The 22,070-nt window shown below is 41.9% G+C and overlaps 1 protein-coding gene across 4 annotated transcripts in view; it reads right to left on the bottom strand.

The window, feature by feature from the left end:
• Window positions 1-134: 134 nt before the first annotated feature.
• The window catches only part of ddr1 (discoidin domain receptor tyrosine kinase 1), a 39,284-nt gene continuing 17,348 nt past the window's right edge, over window positions 135-22,070 (bottom strand). The window contains exons 5-21 of one of the 4 annotated variants that reach the window (XM_039805676.1): window positions 21,433-21,508; window positions 20,394-20,546; window positions 17,576-17,723; window positions 16,525-16,636; window positions 15,624-15,810; window positions 12,549-12,795; window positions 10,931-11,071; window positions 10,213-10,266; window positions 9,021-9,187; window positions 7,744-7,951; window positions 6,539-6,658; window positions 4,987-5,282; window positions 4,736-4,863; window positions 3,778-3,975; window positions 3,398-3,665; window positions 2,586-2,735; window positions 135-2,381 (exon numbers count right to left, since the gene is read on the bottom strand). In XM_039805676.1, coding sequence (XP_039661610.1) covers window positions 2,241-2,381; window positions 2,586-2,735; window positions 3,398-3,665; window positions 3,778-3,975; window positions 4,736-4,863; window positions 4,987-5,282; window positions 6,539-6,658; window positions 7,744-7,951; window positions 9,021-9,187; window positions 10,213-10,266; window positions 10,931-11,071; window positions 12,549-12,795; window positions 15,624-15,810; window positions 16,525-16,636; window positions 17,576-17,723; window positions 20,394-20,546; window positions 21,433-21,508 — 2,794 coding nt within the window. In that variant the 3' untranslated portion in view covers window positions 135-2,240. The remainder of the gene's footprint in view (window positions 2,382-2,585; window positions 2,736-3,397; window positions 3,666-3,777; window positions 3,976-4,735; window positions 4,864-4,986; window positions 5,283-6,538; window positions 6,659-7,743; window positions 7,952-9,020; window positions 9,188-10,212; window positions 10,267-10,930; window positions 11,072-12,548; window positions 12,796-15,623; window positions 15,811-16,524; window positions 16,637-17,575; window positions 17,724-20,393; window positions 20,547-21,432; window positions 21,509-22,070) is intronic. The other 3 variants (XM_039805677.1, XM_039805679.1, XM_039805678.1) reach the window with 3 other exon arrangements.

Genomic DNA, 22,070 nt, shown 5'->3' with positions numbered 1-22,070 from the left:
ATTGATCATCTTTGGGTTGGTCGGACAAAACCAGCAAATTGAGGATTTCACCTTTAATTATTAAGGGCATTTTTCTACTTTTTTATTGACCAAATGATTAATCCCTAATGAAAAATGATGGTCAGTCACAGCCCTAGAGTACATAGCAATTTATTTGAAAAGTTTAACTTTATTAAAACATCTACAAAAATAGACCAGGAATTACAATGGCATCAAGGTAGCAAGCGTTCTACAGAGATACAGAAGACCCCAAATGTAACAAAGAGTTTTCCATATATTAGTAAAGAAAATTATAATTCTGTCCTTAAAATATGTACATACTATTATGCTCAACCTCAAAGAAACAAAAGGACAAAATCAAACACCAAGGAGCGTCTAAGTACATACAGTATATATAAAAAAATATGGGTTTAGTTGAACTACAGTGTATCAAAAATGACTCAAATGGCACAACCATTCAGTATACATGTATTACTTGATAATCTTGATCATCTCAGGACTGATTTACAGTGCTATACAATCAGTAAGGTAGATAGCTTTGATTCTACCGCAGTCAGCAAAATGTACTAACGTGGGATAATGCAGAGGTTAATGTTGACAATCGCACTGAAAGCAGGACTCTCAGAATTCAGTTTGAGAAATGCATTAACTGTTTTTAGAGTACAGTAATGCATTTAGATGAGCAAAAATTAATGATTCGATGAGTAATCACATCTCAACACCCCGAACAAAAGGTTGTCATACATTTAAAAAGGAGATTAATTGATGGTGCCATTCCATTTTTTAAATTATATTTTACATCTCATGGTTTGGCAATGCCTTGTAGGGGGAGGATTTAACAAGACAGACAGACAGTCCTGGACTTTGATCTCCCTTGGCAACAATATGAAATCACTGCAAGTGAAATGCATTAGAATCCACATCAACAGGAATCATATCAGGCCCCTCACAGAGAAGAGTTTCATCATGGCCAGGGATATGCATGTAGGATTTAAAGTGCAGCTGGTTGTGGAATTTTACATCTATCCTTTGTGTCGCAGCCAGATACAAAAAAATTGCCAAAACACCTGAGCAGTCACATCTGAAGATGTCCCGTCCTGCTCACTGCTCTGGCTGGCAGTATTGTCTCTGCTTGGAAAAGCCGTTCCATTTTTTGGGTCACGTCTCCTCGGCAGCAGCAGACTCTCCTCTTCTGTGCCGTTTCCTCAGGTTTGAGAAGTCTATTTGGCACCAGGGATACAGTCTCTGTGGCTCAAAGATGGGGTTCAAAAACTGCTTGGACTTTCCGACTACAAGGGGGGTCGGTAAACAAACGTCATCGCAGAAAGGGGGCTGCTGTTGTCTTGTCCACATCATTTCACATTAGTCCACAATAACTTACAGCTGTGGATGGGGCCACTATGTAAGGTTTTGGGTTTGAGATAGAGGATTGTTAAAGGGTCAAGAAACACGGTGAGAGGACATATCACTCATGTTCTAGAAAGCCATCAGTCATGTCTGAAAGTTAAAATCCTTTCATAGACTTTTAATGGATTATCATTTTTTTTGCATCTCAGATGGGCAAAAGGGGCAGAAGCGTGGAGTAATCTTACTGATTTAGACTGATTAAAATGTGCACAGAAAGTTATACATACTATAAATACTAAGACAATCCCTGTGTGTGCACTTTGATGTCTGAACGATAGGTGTGCTGTTCAGAGAAGTTTGTGTGCCGTGTGCACCTCCACCCGTTACCCCCGTGTAGCATTTGAGATGGATAAATTAAAGTCATGAAACTTAATAATTGTTCATGTCCTAGCTTGCTATGGTCATTGTTTGGAGTATTTTATTTTATTAAATCTCTGCAGCTTCCTGCGTCATTAACTCTACAGCACTTAATCACCAGTCACACAAACCCTGCTTGTATGTTAAAGTATCTGAGAAGAAAGAATGTTCCTATGCAGACTGCACCCACCACCAACCACCCGTGAAATATAGCTCCGACTGTTACCCGTCTAAGCTGGGGTTAGTTTTGCCTTTGGGGTTGGGGGTCTGATGTGGAAATAAACCGAACCAGCGGTGTCTCAGCCCCCTTCACCCAAAAAAGTACAAATATAAAAGCGAGCAACCCAGTCTCCCTTCTCATCTGCCTCTGCTGTGCAGCCCCTCCACCACACCTTGGCACTGTAGCAAGGATGCATAAAACGTAAAAGACGGTTCCCCTCTTTAGCGTTGCCTCCATCTTTGTTGCGTTTCTCTCTTTACACCATGTTCATGGCGTCCTCGGTAAGAAAGGAGTGGATGTCGTCGAAGGGCGGGCGGAGCTTGCAGTCTCTGTACCAGCAGCTCAACATGAGCTCGTAGAGACCCTGAGGACACACAGCCGGCCTGCTCAGATACACCTGCGAGAGAGAGAGAGAGAGAGAGAGAGAGAGAGAGAGAGAGAGAGAGAGAGAGAGAGAGAGAGAGAGAGAGAGGGTGTATGGAGGTGGGGGCCATTTGATTAGTGAGACCTTTTTCACATGTGATAAAGCCAAAGTATTATTGTGTGTTTTTTTTTTTAAATTAACAACTGAGGACAGATCCTGAAAGACTCGGTGTTGTACCTGTCTGCCCTGGTCTCTGAAGAACTCCCCAGCGTTGTCGATGACTTGTTCATCTGTGAGGTTGGAGTACGGCTGCTCCTGACAAACGCTTAGCATCTCCCACAGAGTGACCCCAAACGCCCACACATCGCTGGCCGTGGTGAACTTACCCTGGGAGCACACAACCACACAGACAGACACGGTAATTTTCTTCTTTTTTTTTAAGAATATCTTTTGGGCATTTTTAGGCCTTTATTGACAGGACAGCTGAAGAAATGAAAGGGGTGCGAGATGGGGAATGACATGCAGCAAAGGGCCGCAGGTCAGAGTCGAACCCAGGCCCGCTGTGTCGAAGAGTAAACTTCGACATATGGGTGCCCGCTCTACCAACTGAGCTATCCGGGCGCCCAGACACTCATTTTCAACATCATAACTTCCATCAGTATCCAAATTATTATCCGCATCATTATCATCGAATGGCAAAATTAGGAATGACACATTTACTAGATTTCTTTCACATATGAGTACATCATTATTGAATTTTACAGATTTTAAATTTGTGCAATTTTTTCTTTTTTTTTTTTTTAAAAAGGAGAAAGGTTAAACACATTTTGTCGGTGCATCAGATTCCCACTAAAGTGTATTTTTGATAATGGAAATGGCCTTTATACAGTTTATTTAGTTCTTAAACATAACTCCTGGATTTTTTAAATAAATAAATATATATATATATATATATAGTCAGTGTAAAACTACATAGTTGATTCTGATCAACAATATCCAAAAATAACACACCATCAGATGCACAAACATTGACATTCCTGTAGTCTCACCATGAGTATACACTCCCAGGCCATCCAGCGTATTGGCAGCACAGCTCTGCCCTGGATCCTGTAGTAGTCTCCAGCATACAAGTTCCTGCTCATGCCAAAGTCAGCTATCTTGATGTGACGCTCACCGCCCTGATCCTCTCCACTCTCACCCCTCTCACCCCCGACCAGACAGTTACGTGTGGCCAGATCCCGGTGCACAAAGTTAAGGGAAGAGAGGAACTTCATGCCTGACGCAATCTGGCTGGCCATGGAGATGAGTGCCGGGTAACTGGGGGAAAAAGTTGACAGATGGAGGCAATAATAAATAAATCTAAACTATTACTGTTTGTTATTTTATATCCGTTAACATGTGCAAGTGACTGTGCACATTTCTGGTTTACCTGATGGTTGGAGTGTTGTGTGAAGGCCCTGTTTTGTCCAGAAGCACTCTGTGGGACAGATACTGGTTCAAATCTCCACATTCCATGTACTCCGTAACCATACAGAGGGGATCACTGCTCACACACACTCCTAGCAGATGGATAATGTTCGGGTCCTTTAGGCGAGACAGGATCTTCACCTCTTTCAGGAAGTCGTTCCTACCAGGACAAAGAGGAAGAGTGAAATGCATCAGACAGATGAAGGGATATCGCACAGGAGGGAGAAAGAGTTAAACATGCTGATTTGAGGCCTAATGTAAAAAAAATAAATCACGATTTGTTTTGCTGGTCAGTATGTTGCTCCAGCTCTCATTAACCTCCCATATAAACCTATTGAAAGCCACTCACTGCACATAAGCTTACACAAGATAGGAGCTTTACCTGCCCAGCGCAAAAAGTAAACAAGCAGCTGGTGAAAAGAGTCAAACATCTAGAAAACCACACAGGCCAGATATTTTTTTCTCAGGAGCTGAAGGAACAAATCAGGCTAAAATATGAGAAAATATTGGATTTGTATTTCAGGTGAGACAAACCTCTGCCCTGCTTCTGCTGTCGTTGATTACCAACACATTAACTACAAGGAGTTGATAAAGTATGTGAAAGCTGGGTGCTCTGAATTTGATGAGCACGAGCAGTGTGAACGCTGCAGTTCAATGAACACATACAAAAGGGGAGAAGAGGAGAAAAGCTGTAGAAGTGAAAAGAAAAACTGAACTAGTGGCAGCCTCAGTCTGTCTGAGAGTCAGGGGCACCAGCTGAATGCGGTCGCGCACAAGCGCAAAAAGTATGGCACAGCGTCATGTTTTCTTAATTTTATAGACCACCCTAGAGTGCACTTAATAATGTTTTACTCCTTCCTGAGTCCTCCAGTGCTGTCAACCACAGTGAAGCAGGCTCATCTGTGTATGACGTTACAGACCTGGCATTCTTGGAGGCATCCGGGCGCAGGATCTTCACTGCTACCAGAAGAGGGCGACCTTTTCTCACATTAAAGGGGAACTCCAAGTTGGGAAGGTCTTGAGGGTTCTCGATTTCACACAGGTGCACCTTTCACCAAAGAAATACAGACATTGTTAAAGCACAATCACCCATTCATCCACACACACACACACACACACACACACACACACACACACACACACACACACACAAAATATTGTCATTCTTCACCTCTCCAAACTGTCCCTCTCCTAGCTTCTCCTTGAAGATGAGACACTGGCGCGGCAGCTCCGGCAGCGGGGTGGCGTCGGCCCCGGGGCTTGAGGAGGCCAAGGCGGGCACAGCGTAGGTGTTGTTACCGCTGACACCCTGCAGACTCACAATGTCTGCCTCAGCGTAATGAGGGACACTGGGAGGCAGTGGGGGAGACACGGGGGGAGACAGGGAGGGGTAAGGAGGAGAGCCAGGGTAGGGAGGAGGCTCCTCTTGAGTCAGGGGGAAACCCTTCTCCATGTCCAAACCACAGGCTGAAGGGAGGAGGATGAGACAGACAGGGTGGATGAAATGGAGAGATTAGAAGAACTGTGTGATTAAAAACAGCTTTGTTTTTCCTGAGGTCTGTGAGTGAAAGAATCACATGCTATCATAAATTCAGACAAGTTGATATAAAGGGATAGTTTGGATTTGGGGAAATCTCATTGGACAATAACAACTGTCTAGACAACTGATCTGGCTTGCAGTGCTTATACTATTTTTCCTGCTTAATTCCTGGATGACGATCATGTAGCAGGTATCCAAATCAGTAACTGATCTTCTTGTCATGGATGAATAAGACTTTTTTCAGAATAATTTTTTTCTGGGACATTGTATTGGTCTATTCTATTTACATTTAAAACTAAATTAGAATCTACTGCTATACTTTCAGTTAAAATTTAAAGAAAGGTGTAACAACTTTGCTCTGACAGCGTACATAAGTCGAATGACTTGTGGGGAGTGTGGCTGAATAATAAGTTGTTTGTTTTTAACCTTTGTTAAAATAATAATGCAGATTATAGGAAACTTTCCAACCCAATGCACACACTGCCACGAACAGGAACACTGCATTTTGATGTGACTGTTAAGATTGATGCTGTATTTATAAAAATAATATTAAACAAAAAGTGTTGATACTATGCCGAGAAGTAATCTTTTAAGTGCTAAACCCTTAACATGTACAGTATTGCCTTTTAAGTGATTTAATGAATGAATTCATTATATAATGATTTATTTTAGAGTAGTGCCTTTGTGATTCCACAGATTCACACAGGCAAGATTTGAGTGAAGCACACCATTGAACATATTAGGAACTACGCATCTACAGCCATGCTAACGGCGTTGTAAGGCTGCACTTAGCCACAGCTAATGTCAGTCTAGACCAATGTGGTAGACCAACAACCAGGCATTAAGATTATCAGAGCCACGTTGGCTAAACAAAGGCATCGATGAGTTTGTCAGTCTTTGGGTATGTTTGAAAATGTGCACAATTCCCCAAGTACCAAAATATCCCTTCAAACTAAGTTATTTTGAGTGGTGAGTGAATAAGAGTGACTAATTATGTGAGTAACAGGAAGGATGACGAGAGTAAAACAAAGAGACTAATCATATCAACACATGCAAAACAGACTAATCATATCCCAGAAGCATTTCTTTGTGCGGTGACTGTGAGAGCACTTCTAAAGCCCCAGCCCTGGATAGATAAGATAGGTAGGTCCTGACTGTGTTGGCCCAGTCTGATGTCTCTTACCCTGGGGCACATTGAGGCTCTTTTCCTGAGCCTGAGTGGTGCTGGGGACGACTAGGGACCTCAAGCCTTTTCTGTGATCTGACAGAAGCAGGTGATAGGCTGGGTTGTTTAACAGCAAGGCTGCGAGGGCACACACACAAACACGCACGGCACGAGGCGGGGTACACGCAGGAACCATGATATGGATCATATGGATTGTACAAAGTGGCACATGCCACAAAATACACTCACACACACACACACACACACACACACACACACACACACACACACACACACACACACACACACACACACACACACACACACACACACACACACACACACACACACACACACACACACACACACACACACACACACACAATAACAACCATTAGCATGATACTGTTAGCATATTGATTATAATACAAGGGAAGGAGGAGGGGTTGCACTGACACATGGAGCACAGAACAGATTAGCAAAGCAGGCAAACAGGCAAAGTTAACACAATTTAACAAACAACAAAAACCAGTGGATGAAATAATGATTCTGTTACTCATGTTATTTCAAACTCACACAGGCGCCTCGTAAAGACGGCATGCAGACCTCCTGTAGTGCAATGCAAGTGAAGGAATGCTTTTTCTCCTCCTTTTCTTTTTCTTCCCTTTTCTCAGAACAATAGCTCCTTTGTGCTGCCCTCTGCACTGTGCATCTTCTTGGAGGCACTCTTCCTTGCGGTGTGTTTGGAATACTTTTGTTTGGTGTGGTGAAATACAATGTAATACCATTGTTTTCTAGATATGCATGCCACATTTCTTCTCCTGCTGGTTCCCCTTTTCCCATGAGTTTGCTTATTAATACAATCAACAAACGGAGGTTGTGAAAGACACTCAAACGAAGCAGTCTGCCCTAACCACATACATGTTTGTAGACCTTTAAATTCTGTACATATGGAAAATTGCATTGTTTAACTTTTTCCACTGACTCCACGCCTATTGTGAGGTTTACTATAGATCAATCTCTGTCAACATGTATTTAGCATGTGGCATGTTTTACTGCATGGCAGCATGTTTTATGTCAAGCTACTCATGTTGTATGTCACGCTACTAAACTAAATGTGAGTTTTTTTGGACTGAACCACTTCGCTCAAACAGAAACAGCAAACCCTGTCATATCTATAATTGCCCTCCTTGACTATGTGCTTATGTGTGTTTGTAACTTACCTGTGCTGTCTCTGTGATCCCTTGGTCGTAGCAGAGCACTGGGCTCTTGGTACTCTCCTTCACCCTCTCTGTCGTGGTCGCGGTCGTCAGGGAAAGTGTGGATGCGCTGGTAGCGGCTCGAGTAGCTGTGAGTGTTGTTGATGACCACGTTGTCCGAGGGGACGGACAGGTGAACCCGCAGCTCATTACTGGATAGACTACCCTGGGCCTGGGAGGGCATAGGATTCAAAAATATTATTACCTACACCTCTCAGTAAAACCCAAAACTGCCACTCAACAGCTCATTATAACCTTTACTAAAAGGTAGGCTTTCTTGTAGGACAGTTTTATTAGACTGCATTAGTTTTACCTGCCTGTATCTAATAAACTGGCAACTGGTGTAAATGCATAATTTGAAATCCTAAAGCAGATGGGGATCACACGGTGGTGGAAACAACCTCTAATCTTTGAACAATATGAAGTAATGTACAAGGATTCCCACAACACATCCAGATGGAGATCTAGTGGTGCTCTGCCAAAAGACCGGTAGTTGTTATCTCAGCCTGCTATCAATCATTTAAACTGGATTAAAAGACAGTTCAGCCTAATCACACAAAAAAAAAAAAAACATTTTCTCACTTAGGGTTATTTATTCTATAGAAAGCAATTACAATGAAAGTTGTTAACAGAAAGATTGATTGATTATCCAGAGTAACCTGGACATTGTTTCTGGAAAAAGAGTAGAGCTTTGAGCAACACAGACAAAATGTCATTTCCCTTCACCGTACTAGGGTGGTAATAGAAATCATAGAGATAGATGTTTGGTTTGTCTACTAAAACCAAGACTGCATGGCTAGTAGGGCCAACTATTTTCTAGATTCATTGATTAATTGTTAAAAAATGTCCATTCCAGTTTCTCAAAGTCCAAGGTGTCTTGTTTTGTCAGTAAAAAACCCAAACATATTCAGTTTAATATGATATAAAACAAAAAAAGCAGGAAATCTCCATATTTGAGAGGCTAAAAACAGCATTTTCTGCAATTTGTGCATAAAAAATTACTTATTTATACTCATCAAAATAGTTTATAGTAGATTATTTTTCTGTCAATCAACTAATCGATTAGTAAACTAATCATTGCAGCTCTAATGGTTAGATACCAATTACAACCATCCATTATCCTTTATAGGGTTGCGGGGTGCTGGAGCTGATCCCAGCTGACATTGGGCAAGGGGGGGGGGGGGAACTAATGGCACATTAGTCAACAATTAACCTAATTAACCTTAACTGCATTGACTCACCTTGCCCAGTATCTTTTTCCAGTACTGCCTCCACAAGATGACCGCTATCACAGCCAGCAGCAGAAGGATGATGCCCACCAGGCAGCCAATCAGAATAGCTGTATTACTGCTGTCATCCTTGGCTACAGGAAGCCCCGCCCTGGGAGTGTTTGCACCAAATTCTGCATCTAGAGGAGAGAAAATACAGGCGGAAATGTTAGGTGTTTGTATGTGTATGCTTGAATGTACGAAACCTGCGGTTATTTGTGGGTCTGATGTGTTGTGTATAGATTACTATGCAACACTGTCTATTTCTACATGCTGGCATTAGTTAATGAGTGCACTGTTTAGTCTGTGAGCATTAGCTCTTTCAATGCAGTCACGCACTTAATGAACATCTGATGGGGTTTGCCTGTATTTGTATGCATCCAGTATGCCTGCTCATACCACAGGGCTTCTCGTTTACCGCTGCTTTGAGAACAGAATGCGAATACTGTTTTGCTTTAACTCTGTAGTTAAATATTAATTAGAATCATCTAGTTATTTTTTTCATCACTCAAAAGGTCAAATGTGGAACTTTACATATCTCTTACAAAACGGTTTTGGGACAAATAGCACTGTTAAAAAGACCATATTTGAGGCTTTTATGTGTATGTAAATATACACCTGCAAGCACACACTCATACACAAACACATAAACACATTTACAAGCCAAAGATTTACACACCAAATTTTCACAACAGAAAACAACCCCTTCCCCTCTCTCCCTTTGTCAGTTCAACACCATGCTGGTGATAAATAAACCCAAACAAAGCCGTTTAACCACAGCCAGTAACAAGGACAAAGCAGCATACACGCCACAGACAACCATTTCCAGCTTTTTAAAAAGCCTGTTATTGTTTAGCTGTGTAGAACAGAGCCAGTTCCCCCCAAAAAACATGCAGTTTGTGAGACCGCAGGAAGCCAAGTTGTTATTGTACATAAATATAATGTACTATAGCTCGGTTAGTGTTTTCCCTACAGCTATATATCTTCAAACCCAGGGGACAGAGCCCAGTGCCAAAGCCTGCCCCTGTAATCCCTCCTACATTATACTTCGTACTCTTCACTAAGCAGTGGGACAGTTTTAAGATGCTGGAGGAGGGCCAGAGCGGATGGAGCTAGCTCCCGTCCCTCGGTTCATCCGCTTTATTATAATTTTTTGCTCTCTCACCTGACGTCCAGTTACCAGTGGTGTCCATCATGAAGGAGGTGTTGGTGGGGAGTTCTGAAAGGAGTGAGGGATGGACAAAGGAGGAATGTGTGAGAAGAGAGGTGGTGAAGAATCAGAAGAGGGTGATGAGGGGAGGAAATCATGGATAGTGGGATTCTTGCTCATTTGGCTTCCATGTAAATGAAAATCACTAAAAGTTCACACCAACTTTTTGAAAGCTAGACTGAGAAGATAGAAAATGAAGAATTTTAAATCAAAACATTTGACCTTTAGTTTTAAGCCAGATTTCTCCTGCCCTTTAGGTAAAATGAAATCTGAAAGATGAGCATCCAGCGTTGACTAAGGTTCAGCAAATGTTTGGCTCAAAGCCAAAGGATTTCAGAGCTTGTGATGAAGAGGGAGGCTAGTCAGACATGGGCCTCCTTTGGCGCTGCCTGCCTTTGGCTCTGCTTTAGACACATGGCTTAGACACACTGCCGACATGCTGACACTCATCACAACTGGAGAAAAAGAGACGGGCACAGAGACTAGAGGTGATGAGGGAGAGATCAGGGGGAATTAGAGAGGCAGGAGAGAGCAGTGATGTAGATGAAGCAGCATGGTGGGTGACGAAAGGGCAAAACCCAGAAAGAATGGTTGGTGGAAAGAAAGATAGTGAATACAAGAAGATGTGGGGGTGAAGAGAAGTAAGACGAAGAGGCGGAACAGCGGGACTCACCAGATGGGCCGGCGGTAGCATTGGAGGAGCTGTGGCTCAACGTGGGAGAGGAGGAGGTTTGGTTGACAGGACGAGGAGAGGAAGTGGTGGTAGGGATCTTGGGAAATGAATCAATCTCTGTGACATCCTGCTCAAACGGCTCTGGATAAGGAGAAAAAGAGAAAGACACGGGGGAAACAATTGAATGAAAATGAAATCATGTTTTTGAGGTTTAGGTGGTTTTTATATGGCACAACACACCATCTGGCTGTCCTCTGCTGTTAGGAAGCAGTGGTTGTGGTCACAGCTGGTTGAGTTTCCAGCCAAACCGTATTCATCTCAGAAGTCTATGATAATGATGTTGTTTTGATGTGGAACGGATACATTCCTTACAGACTCACGTGAATGATTTTGTATTGATAAACTTTTACCTTGGCAACCCTAAATTAACTGTCCAGCTAACCCTCTCTTATTTGTTTTAAAGGCCAACATCTCTGTATTGTGGGGTGTTTAATAGTAATATCAGCTGTCTGGTTTGTTCCCTAACTAACAGTTTGTCACCCAGGTAGACAGTTGAGATTGTGCAACTGTTGCTAAAAATCAACCATGTTCTGGTACCAGAGGACCAAATGCAAGTAAGCTCTGTCCCATAAAAAGAAATTAGGCTGCAAGATGTGGTAGTTATGGTGATGTAGACTCCAGTTTGCCAGTGTCGGGACCTTCAAGCAGACCAGTGTGGCTACTGGTACAGTTTTTGTGTGTCATTTATTACCAGTCTGGCACGGGTCCAGCAACCAGCCATGCCAGACCACTGCTGCTGGGTCAATTCATTTTAGCTACCCGAGTACGGTGTGATTACTGAGCACTTTGCTGATTCTTATCACGCTAACACTGACAGTGTTTTTGAGTAGAGAGGACAGTTTAATTAGTCACAGCCATCTGGAGAACAGCAGCAGAGTCCTCTATCAGACTTCTAATCAGATACGCGTAAATCCTGTCTTTACAGAAGATATCGAAACCCCCTTTGTGTTTGCTGCATGGGTCTCTTTCAGCCTGTAAATAGGTTGATATTTATGATAAGACCACAGATGGAGGAAAACAGGCATTTTCATACTTTCTGATTCTGATAAACTTTTAAATTAATTAGGAGAGCATAAAGTATAACTGATACAACATATATGTTCACAGTAGCCCCTTAAAATGTATTTTTAGAGCACAACAGCATTGTTTTTCTGTTGAATCATTGACAGAGAATGGACAAGCTCATTGACTTTAAAAAATCTGATACCTTAAAATCAAATAAAAGCACACAGCAAGGACATAGATTTGATTCTGAATGTGATTCTGTCACAGTAAGTCTTGAAACAGGCTAGAAAATCTAAATCTTTCAATGTATGAGTTTCACTTTGAGCATTTTAAAAATGCTGATTGGACTTACACCCATAGTACAACAATCCTTTTCAGGTATCACCTTTCCTGTTGCGGCTGTCTATATTTAGCTATTTTTGGGCAAAGCCAAATCTCTACTGGACCTCCTGGACAGTGGCAGACATACAGTAGTTGCTAGGATGTGCGTGACGCAAGTGAAAAGCCTCTACAGAACTGTGAAAAAAGTGATTGCTTCAATTCTGTTTCCTACCAGAGAGGAAGGATATCTCGCTGATGAGGAGCCAGCGGTCAGCAAAGTAGAATTTGCAGCGAAGGATCTGAGCTGGCCGGCCGCCCAGTGGGAGGGAGATGGGTCGTGAGGAAGGGTCCTTCAGATCCTCAAGTGGCACAGGCAGAGTGAGTTCAGGGGACCAGGGCTGGAGGATGCCAGGCTTAAAAAGACACTCTACCTTACTGAAGACTCGTACACCCTGAGTGTGGCGGTTGTTACTGTGCACCTAGAGGAGGGAGACAAGAAGGGAAAAGAAAGAGGACAGATGAAGAGATTTTAGGATGTTAGACAATCCTTTAATTATCTACACACCTGAATTTGCACAACGCAAACATCTGACAAACTCAGGGAAAAGTGTGGCCTAATCATTCATTATTCGTGGAGAAGCACAAAGAGATTCATCTAACACACAAAATTAATGAAACATTCTCATCCCGTTCAATTTAATTGCTTTGGCATGACTTTGAGCTGAGCAGGACGACAAGTTAACAACATTAGAAAACAGAAGGGAAAAAAAAGATTCAGGTAAAGAAAGTTGCGGCAGAAGAAAGTGTAAACAGAAGACCGATGGAGGGCAGCAGATGATGATATATCTTCTTTTTTCAAGTAGGGAAAGGCCAAAGAGAGAAGAATCCATAAAAACAGATCTAATATATGAGCCGTCATTGTGGCTGGAAGGAGGAAGAGGAACTTGAGGAGAAGAGAGAGGGACGTGAAGGAAGATGGAGCGTGTTTAAATGAGCGAGCAAGAGGTCAAAACTATAGATCTGAGAGATCGAAAAGTAAGGAGATGGTGGGAGGTTTTCTTCCTCCAAGAGAGAAGAGGTGTTGCGAAGGCTGCTCTGATTGGTTAGCTTTGCAAGGCCAGCCACTTTAACCTAATCCACATGTTAACACACACACACACACACACACACACACACACACACACACACACACACACACACACACACACACACACACACACACACACACACACACACACACACACACACACACACACACACACACACACACACACACACACACACACACACACACACACACACACACACACACACACACACACGTTGGTGGTGATGGGGGTCTAATAAGTCAACAGAACCAAAGTAATTCACTACTCCTTTAGGGAAAACAGCTCCAATGACCTGCACTAAGCTTAATTTGAGAGCAAAACACTGCATTCATTATGTTCCGCTTATTTCATCATAAATCTAACCTACATTCATAAGTTCCCTCTGATCTTTTTGTTGTGTTTGCTCCGTCTTCCACATGAGATTGCAAAGAAAAGATTTACATAAATTCCCAAAGAACTGGATCTTTACAAAGGCAAATCAGAGGGTGTCCCAGTTTGTTAAAGGTCCTGTTGGAAGTGCCCGTTATGACTAGCAAAAGGTCAAAGAGCAGATTTCCCTTTGGGAGAGTGATTAGGTGCAGGTTAAGGAACTACAGAGACAAGTCAAGCCAGAATTAGGTTCAGGTTCCTACTCTTTATTTATTTGACCTGTGTGTCTGACTTATCCGCTCTGCCAGGACAGCATAAAGGTGTAGGTCAGCTGAGGTTAGTGAAGGAAACCCACTGGGGAAAAGGCAGGAAAAACAGGATAAGCCTAAGAAAAACACTAGGAATACCGCTGGGAAAATTTTTAAAAAGGTAACTGAGAAACACTAGAATAACAATGAATATGTGAAGAAGAAAAAGCTGAGAGAGAACATTCAGAAATTTTGGATTTCAGTCAAAACCAAACCTCCAAAAGATTACTTGCCACTTTATAACACTGGCTGGGGATTCATGCTGTTCATTATGCACATGTATAGGGTGAATCCCACCCAAACCAACATTCCAACCCGCGTCCAACGAGACAACACAGTTATAACTCAAACTGGGTTGCTTCATATTATAAGTCCCCCCCGCCTCTGTTGCTCCACAAACCAACCCCAAAAGCCACACGGACGCACAAACAGACTGTGATGCAACTCTGTGGCACCCAGAGAGCCAAGCACAGAGGCGCTGTCCCATGATAAACAATGGCACATTAAAACTAATTAAATGGCTGCAGAGCTATTCCAGTCAAAATGCTGCTTACTGATGCGATGGCAGTCTATGTGGCAGACACATAACTCTTCTGTTGGAGTTCCTTTTAGAGGTTGTACTGTTTGGAGCTACAGAAATTGCTAAGGAGTTTCATCAGATGCAAAAAGAAACAATCAGCCTAATATCCTGCTATAATCACAATTACATGCTTGTCTTGTACTAATGAGGTGATTAATTAAATAAAAATCAATTAACAAACAGGTCTGTGTCTGCATACGTGTTTATTTCATATTCATGTTTAATATCTTTATGTATGCACCAACCACCAAGGCAAATTCCATGCAAGTGTTACTTACTTAGCAATAATACCTTTTCTGATTCTGATTGTCTTCACATAACACAGGAATCTTTTACAGGATCTCATTTTAAAACATTAAGGAGTTATAACTTAAGTTGAATAAAATCTCTTTTACTTGTTTGATATATAGATTTATGAATCAAGGTGCTCTAAAATCAAATAACCTCCTCTACAGGGGGAACAAGTGGTGTATCTAGAAAGTTAGCATTATGAATTGTTTTTGGCACTCTTGCCTCTATTGGATAGCTGACCATATAGATACAGACACAAACGGGAAAAGAGGGAATGACATGCAACTAAGGCCCTCGGCCGGAGTCAAATCAGGGACGTTGCACTTATAAGTTACAATATGCGTCTTAACCATGAGGCCACAGGGAGGCCCTGTTTACGGTTCTTGAGTCATTGTCTGATGGGATAACAATATACTGCATAACACTGACATTCATTTACACACAACAACACAAGAAAGACATCAGATCTGAGCATATTTTAGAAACATCCCTGAGGACACAGACCGGAAACTGCAATGACATCTCTGATTTACAGGCAGCTCCATGCTTTCTAAGAATCCAGTGGGATAACAATGTCCTGCGTAACACTCTGATATTTGTTTACACACAACAATGCATGCACTATCGTCACACAAACTTTCACTGTTTACCTGCATGTTGCGGAAGACACGTGGTTTCTCAAAGTGGAACTCAACATCCACGCTGCCTTGCCCAAGGGCTTCCCGGCTCCAACCCAGGTAGTCATACCCAGGCCACACCCTCAGCTCTTTAGTTTGTATGAAGTCATCTCCTCCTAGGACTCCGTCACACAGCTGACCCAAGCCTCCAAACTGCATCCTGCACACACGCAGCACTGTATGTCACTTTTTATTTACAAATGTATTCAATGTTCTGGCATGCAAATGTGCATAAATAAGAACACACACACACACACACACACACACACACACACACACACACACACACACACACACACACACACACACACACACACACACACACACACACACACACACACACACACACACACACACACACACACACACACACACACACACACACACACACGTCTGGATTACATCAAACATGTTAGCTCATCCGCTAGCAAAATGTTTCAGCCCCATTACCCACACAGCCCATGCACTTCCTAGTTCACCCCTTCTTTACTCCCTGCCAAAACGACCAGGAAACACGCCTCAAATCCCTGAGCAACTAAAAGAAAATATTGGCATTCCCTTTCGATTAGGCGGACACCAGAATAAACTTTCGAGAAAGGATTTGGCTGAGACCCCACTTTAGTGCTAACAGATGTGACGAGCGCTGAAGAGAAGATTTTAGTATTCCACTGATCGCTCCACATTGTTGATCGTAACACAGGTGAATGTGTTGCAATGTACACCCAGGGCTGCGTCGGTTTCATAATGCATTTCCATGAAAATGAAATCCAAAAAGGAGTTTATGGGAATGTATGGAGATGAGATACTTACTCATAAATAGAAATGAAAAGGGTTTATAAAAAAAAAAAAAGCCTAGAGCGCCTGAATATTTTACCCTTGCTCAGTGCTCCCATCGTAGGTGGAGTCGTTAAGATAGACAGGCATGCCAGATATGCCAGACAGGTGCATGATGTGACCCAGTGGAGCGGTGTAAGCCTTCAACCCATCTGAAAAAAATTTACAAATATTCAATACTAGTCATGTGATTGTTAAAACAAAACATGCTTTTTTGTCGTTTTATATGTAAGCGACAGACATGGACAAGCTGCATGTGAAACATTACATTTCCATCATGAGCAGCTTCACGTTTTACTGAGCCAACATTAAACAGTTATCAATGCCGCGGGGAAACGGCTACAGCTGTTTTTTAAGTAGTAAAACAAACGAAGAGGCCCGCTTGGTCCCAGCCACCATTAACTGGTGAAACTCAAGCGTCTCCTCTCCAATATACAGCTAATCAACCCGCTCCCTGAGAACAGAGGTGACGTCAGCAACACGCACTACAACCCGCTGCTCTGCTACCCATAATAAACAACGCTTCACATAGGATTTACAGTATGTGTGCAATATGCTCTGTTTGCATATAAAGGAGTGTCTGTGGATGTGATTATGCACTTAGATGTGTGTTTCATTTGTGTTAGAGAGTTCCAGTCCAAACTGAATTATAAAACAATAAACATAGGAAAGAATGAAAGTGTGCCGCCATAATATCTGTTACGGGATAAGAGGTTAGGCAGAATGTGCATTAAACTTGACATTCTGTAGATATTGTATAATCTTTGGTTTTTGGACGAATTGAGCTGCACTGAATTACAGCATATTTTAGAAAGATGGTCTCCCCAAATACACAGACCGGAACTGGGGCTTTTAGCCTCTGTGACAGTTGCGAGGCCTCAAATCAATGCATGGGACGCATGGCGAAAACATGCACTCCTAAACACTACCATCAAACAAATCTCTCTTTCCCCATCTAATAAAGGAGTAAATCTAGGATGAAAGTGAACTCCGTCACCTTCACAACATGAAACGTGATCTGAGATCACGGTCATTCTATATCTCTGTAATCTCTTCATGTCTCTCTCACTTCCACACACACACACACTTACCATTCCATACACAACCATAGAGCTCCACTCGAAGGCAAACACTCATAACCCGGTCAGCCAGGGGGTAGAAGCGCACCATGCGGGCCACTATGGGAGGGCCCAGGTCTTTCAGAACAACATCGTAGGTGTTCTCATTCCCTGACACCACCTACGGGAGACAGGTACAAATATTCACACACACTGTACATTAAATGAACCTCGCATCATATGGCGTTATATTTGTGCCTCATTCCTGAGTAAGAATGGTAGATTTAGAGCATAGAGAAATACATTTTGCAAGCACATAAATTACATTTTGAAGAGAAATTATACACAAGCAAAAAACAAATTTACACAAAATCTATTCTGTGCTCAATAAATGTATTTGCATGCTTGCTATTATCCATATTAAGGTGCAATAATAACTCTTCTCACTTTTTTTTCTTGCTAGGTGCGCTGGCAGACTGCTGCACACTAGGTCACATCTCTCTTGTCACCTCTCCACTCTGTGCTTGCTCAACTCTGCCCGTACATTTGCTCAAATTGGCACAGCATTACATGTGCAAAAAACCAATCGGAGAAATAAAAGTTAAAAATAAAATAATTTTTTTTGATACTTTTTGGGGGATTTTAGGCCTTCATTCATATAGGACAGCTGAAGACATGAAAGGGGAAAGAGAGGGGGAATGACATGCAGCAAAGGATGGCAGGGCGGAGTCCAACCCGCGGCCGCTGCATCGAGGAGTAAACCTAAAAAGGTAAATTCTGATTGGCTCATCTCCAATCACAATGCTTCCCAAATGTCCAGCCACCATCGGATGTGACAAAATTAAATGGTGAAAACAGCAACAATACTCCACAGCGTCAGGTGATGTAGCTATGTCTCCCACCAACCAGCTTAATTTGAACGGACACGTTGGGATAATTTCAGGTTTCGTCAAAAGGCATTGCAAACAATAACGATATAACAAAACTAGAAATTCATAACCCTCCTGACGCTGTGGAGTATTGTTGCTGTTTTCACCATTGAATTCTGTCATGTCCAATCCAATTTTATTTGTTAAGCACTTTAAAACAACCAACGTTGACCAAAGTGCTGTACAGAAGAATAAATACAACATCACAAATAAAAGACATAACATTATGACATGAGTAAAAATAATAGCAGCGCAATAAAAAGCAATCAAAATAAATAATTAAATGAAGTAAATAAAGTCGACATATTACTAGGTGTCAAAGGCCACAGAGAAGAGATGGGTTTTAAGACGGGATTTAAAAGCCGACAAAGAAGAGGCCTGTTTAATGTGCAGAGGCAAATCATTCCATAATTCAGGAGCCGACACAGCAAAGGCACGATCCTAAATTGAATAGGCAGCCAGTGGAGTGAGGCTAAAATGGGGGAAATGTGCTCATGTTTACGTGTGCCAGTTAAAAGACGTGCAGCAGCATTCTCTACCATCTGGAGACAGGCGATGGAGGACCCACTTACCCCCACACAAGTGCATTACAGTAATAAAGTCGAGTGGTAACAAAGGCGTGGATTACCGTCTCAAAGTGCTGTCTTGACAGTATTGGCTTTATTTTGGCCAACTGCCTCAAGTGGAAGAAGCTTGATTTGACAACAGCCTTGATCTGACTGCTAAACTTAAGCTCCGGGTCCACTTTAACCCCTAGGTTTTTGATGCCAGGTTTAATATATTGAGCCAAGGAACCCAGATCTACAGGGGGGGTCCCAGTGGTGCCACCAAAAACCATCACTTCCATGTTTTCATCATTAAAATTTAAATAATCAGAGCCATCCAGGCCTTTATGTCGTCGAGACACTTACTGTAAGTACAATGGTGGTTGGAAATTTGAAATCACTCTTTCATCTTTTTAAGGAAGTGCTGTGATTGAAGATGAAGCAGCAAATCAGAATTTATTTTCTTTATTTCTCCTATTGGTTGATTTTGTGGCACATTGTAACGCTGTGCCAATTTGAGCAAATGTACGGGTTGAGTTGAGCATGCACAGAGTGGAGAGGTTGCGAGAGAGACATGACCTAGTGTGCAGCAGTCTGCCAGCGCACCTAGCAAGAAAAAAAAGAGGGGTTATTATTGCACCTTAATATGGATAATAGGAAGCATGAAAATACATTTATTGAGCACAGAATAGATTTTTGTTTGCTCAAGCGAAAATAGTTTTTTGCTTGTGTATAATTTCTCTTCAAAATGTAATTTATGGGCTTGCAAAATATATTTCTATTTGCTCAAAATCTACCATTGTGCGCTCAGGAATGAGGTGCTTTAGCCTCAGGGCTGTGTCTTTTTATTCAGTGTGTGTCTTCAAATTATATTAATCTAAGAAGAGCTCAAAAGAACTCACTTTTTCTTTAATATACAAAAGGTGTAAAGTTTTCCCATGATATCATGTAGTTGTGGTATTAAACTTAAACACAGTGCAGATGCCATTATCTGCACAAGGTAAGCCATTCATTGCGCAGTGTTGACAACTAAGGCAGTGAAGGCTGCTTTTTGCCTGAACAGAAAAGTTACGAGACAAGTTTTAGCTGGTGCAATGTCAAACTGCTCCACTTGCAAACACATAATAAATAAATCAAATGCAGATGAATAATACAACCCTTGTGTTAAACATTACAGTCATATTAAACATCCACAGTATATTGAGCAGTTTCCTATCAATAATGGAGCGTAAACCTAAACGGTAGGTTCCTTAATTCCCCCAAAGCAAAGCTCATTTAATGACATTTCAATTGTCACTTTTCTTAATTTGTGTACACATGAAAGGGACAGCCGGCTCCAGCTCTATTGGAATAAACAAACGAAAAGACCCCGCTTACTTCCTGGCCCCAGCGGTCCTTCCAGGTGATCCATTTCACTCCGTCTCGGGAATAGCGGAGCCGATAACTGCGAGCAAATTCCTGCCCATGCCCGTCAGCATGACGACCCTGGGTACCAACCAGAGCCAGGAAGTGGAGTTTGTGCAGGTCTACCTGCAGGAGACAGGAAATACATTATGAAAACCCACATCTCTCACTATAATATAGAAAAACAAATTGAGAATCAGATAACGTAACAAGATTGAGAAAACCAGCATTTCTGCAGGTTTTACTAAGTCTCATTTCAATGAGCATTACATGGGGTGGTGATGGTGCAGTGGATATGACACATGCCTTTGTTGTGGGAGATCCGGGTTCGATTCCCGCTGTGATACATCAACCAATGTGTCTCTGAGCAAGACATTTAATCCCTAGTTGCTCCAGAGGTGTGCGATCACTGATATATAGCAATTGTAAGTCGCTTTGGATAAAAGCATCAGCTAAATGACATGTAATGTAACATGGATGTATGGAAATTTAACACCTGTTTAAAATTATTGGAAGCCCTAGAACACAATACTTCTGCTAATTTAAGACCTACATTATTTTAATTTTAGACTTTTTAAAACCCTGCGAAAACCCTGGAAGACATAGTGTATAGACAGCTGAATGTGTCACACTTCTAAATCTTGGGTAGATTTAAAAGGAGTAGGGTGACTTTTTGGGAAATACGCTTGTCACGGTGCTAACCCTTTGCCCTATAAGAATAGGTTACTTGCAACCTGGCTAACTCATTATGCACCATCTTTGGTTTGTCTGTAGGAAGATCTTCCCGTTTATAAGCAAGCGATAGAAGCTTCTCAATTTGAGTTATTTGTTGAAGTTAAAGAAAGACAAACTAATCATTGCTGATATTAAATCATCAACAGCTTTTTATATTAGCTTCATAATCATAAAATCACAATTGACAACAATTACATCTTATTCTTTCAAAAAAACAATACAATGATTGTACTGAGCGCTGCTTCCAAATCAGAGCAGAGCAAACGTAGCGTCTGACCTGAAGGTATTCTGATCCACTGGGGAAAACGGCTCCTGCAGGACACCACGCTCCATCCCCCTCTCCAGTACTCAACCTTCGAGAAACAGAGGCTTATTAATCTTAGATAACAAAATGAGAACGAAAACAAAAACAGAGGCTTATTAAGGTTAGAGAACAAAATGAGAACGAAAACATTAAAAAAAAAGTCAAATACAAACTGAAAAGGTTCATGAAATCCCAGTCCCACGCCTGACATTCACATGCAGAGATACAAACACACCCACAACAAGACTGACTACATCAAAACCTACAGTGCCTGCAGCACGCAGAGATACAACTAAGAATTCAATACAAACAGTCTGACCCTCCCATACCACCATACATATTGATTTCATAGAAGCCAAACATTCACAACTAAGTGGGTCAATGTTTCAAAGAGAAAAAGACGCACAGTAGGCAGGAGAGAGAGAGAGAGAGAGAGAGAGAGAGAGAGAGAGAGAGAGAGAGAGAGAGAGAGAGAGAGAGAGAGAGAGAGAGAGAGAGAGACTGCAGGAATAAACAGAGAAGAGAGGAAAAGAGATGAAAGGAGCAAGTGAAATTTACTGGCTCTTTAAAACTCACAGCAAGATCTGGTGTAGAAAGTCAGGACTAATCTT

The sequence above is a fragment of the Perca fluviatilis genome, chromosome 7 (genome assembly GCF_010015445.1).
Source record: "Perca fluviatilis chromosome 7, GENO_Pfluv_1.0, whole genome shotgun sequence".
Classification (NCBI taxonomy): domain Eukaryota; kingdom Metazoa; phylum Chordata; class Actinopteri; order Perciformes; family Percidae; genus Perca; species Perca fluviatilis.
This window is presented reverse-complemented; position numbering and strand designations above follow the sequence as displayed.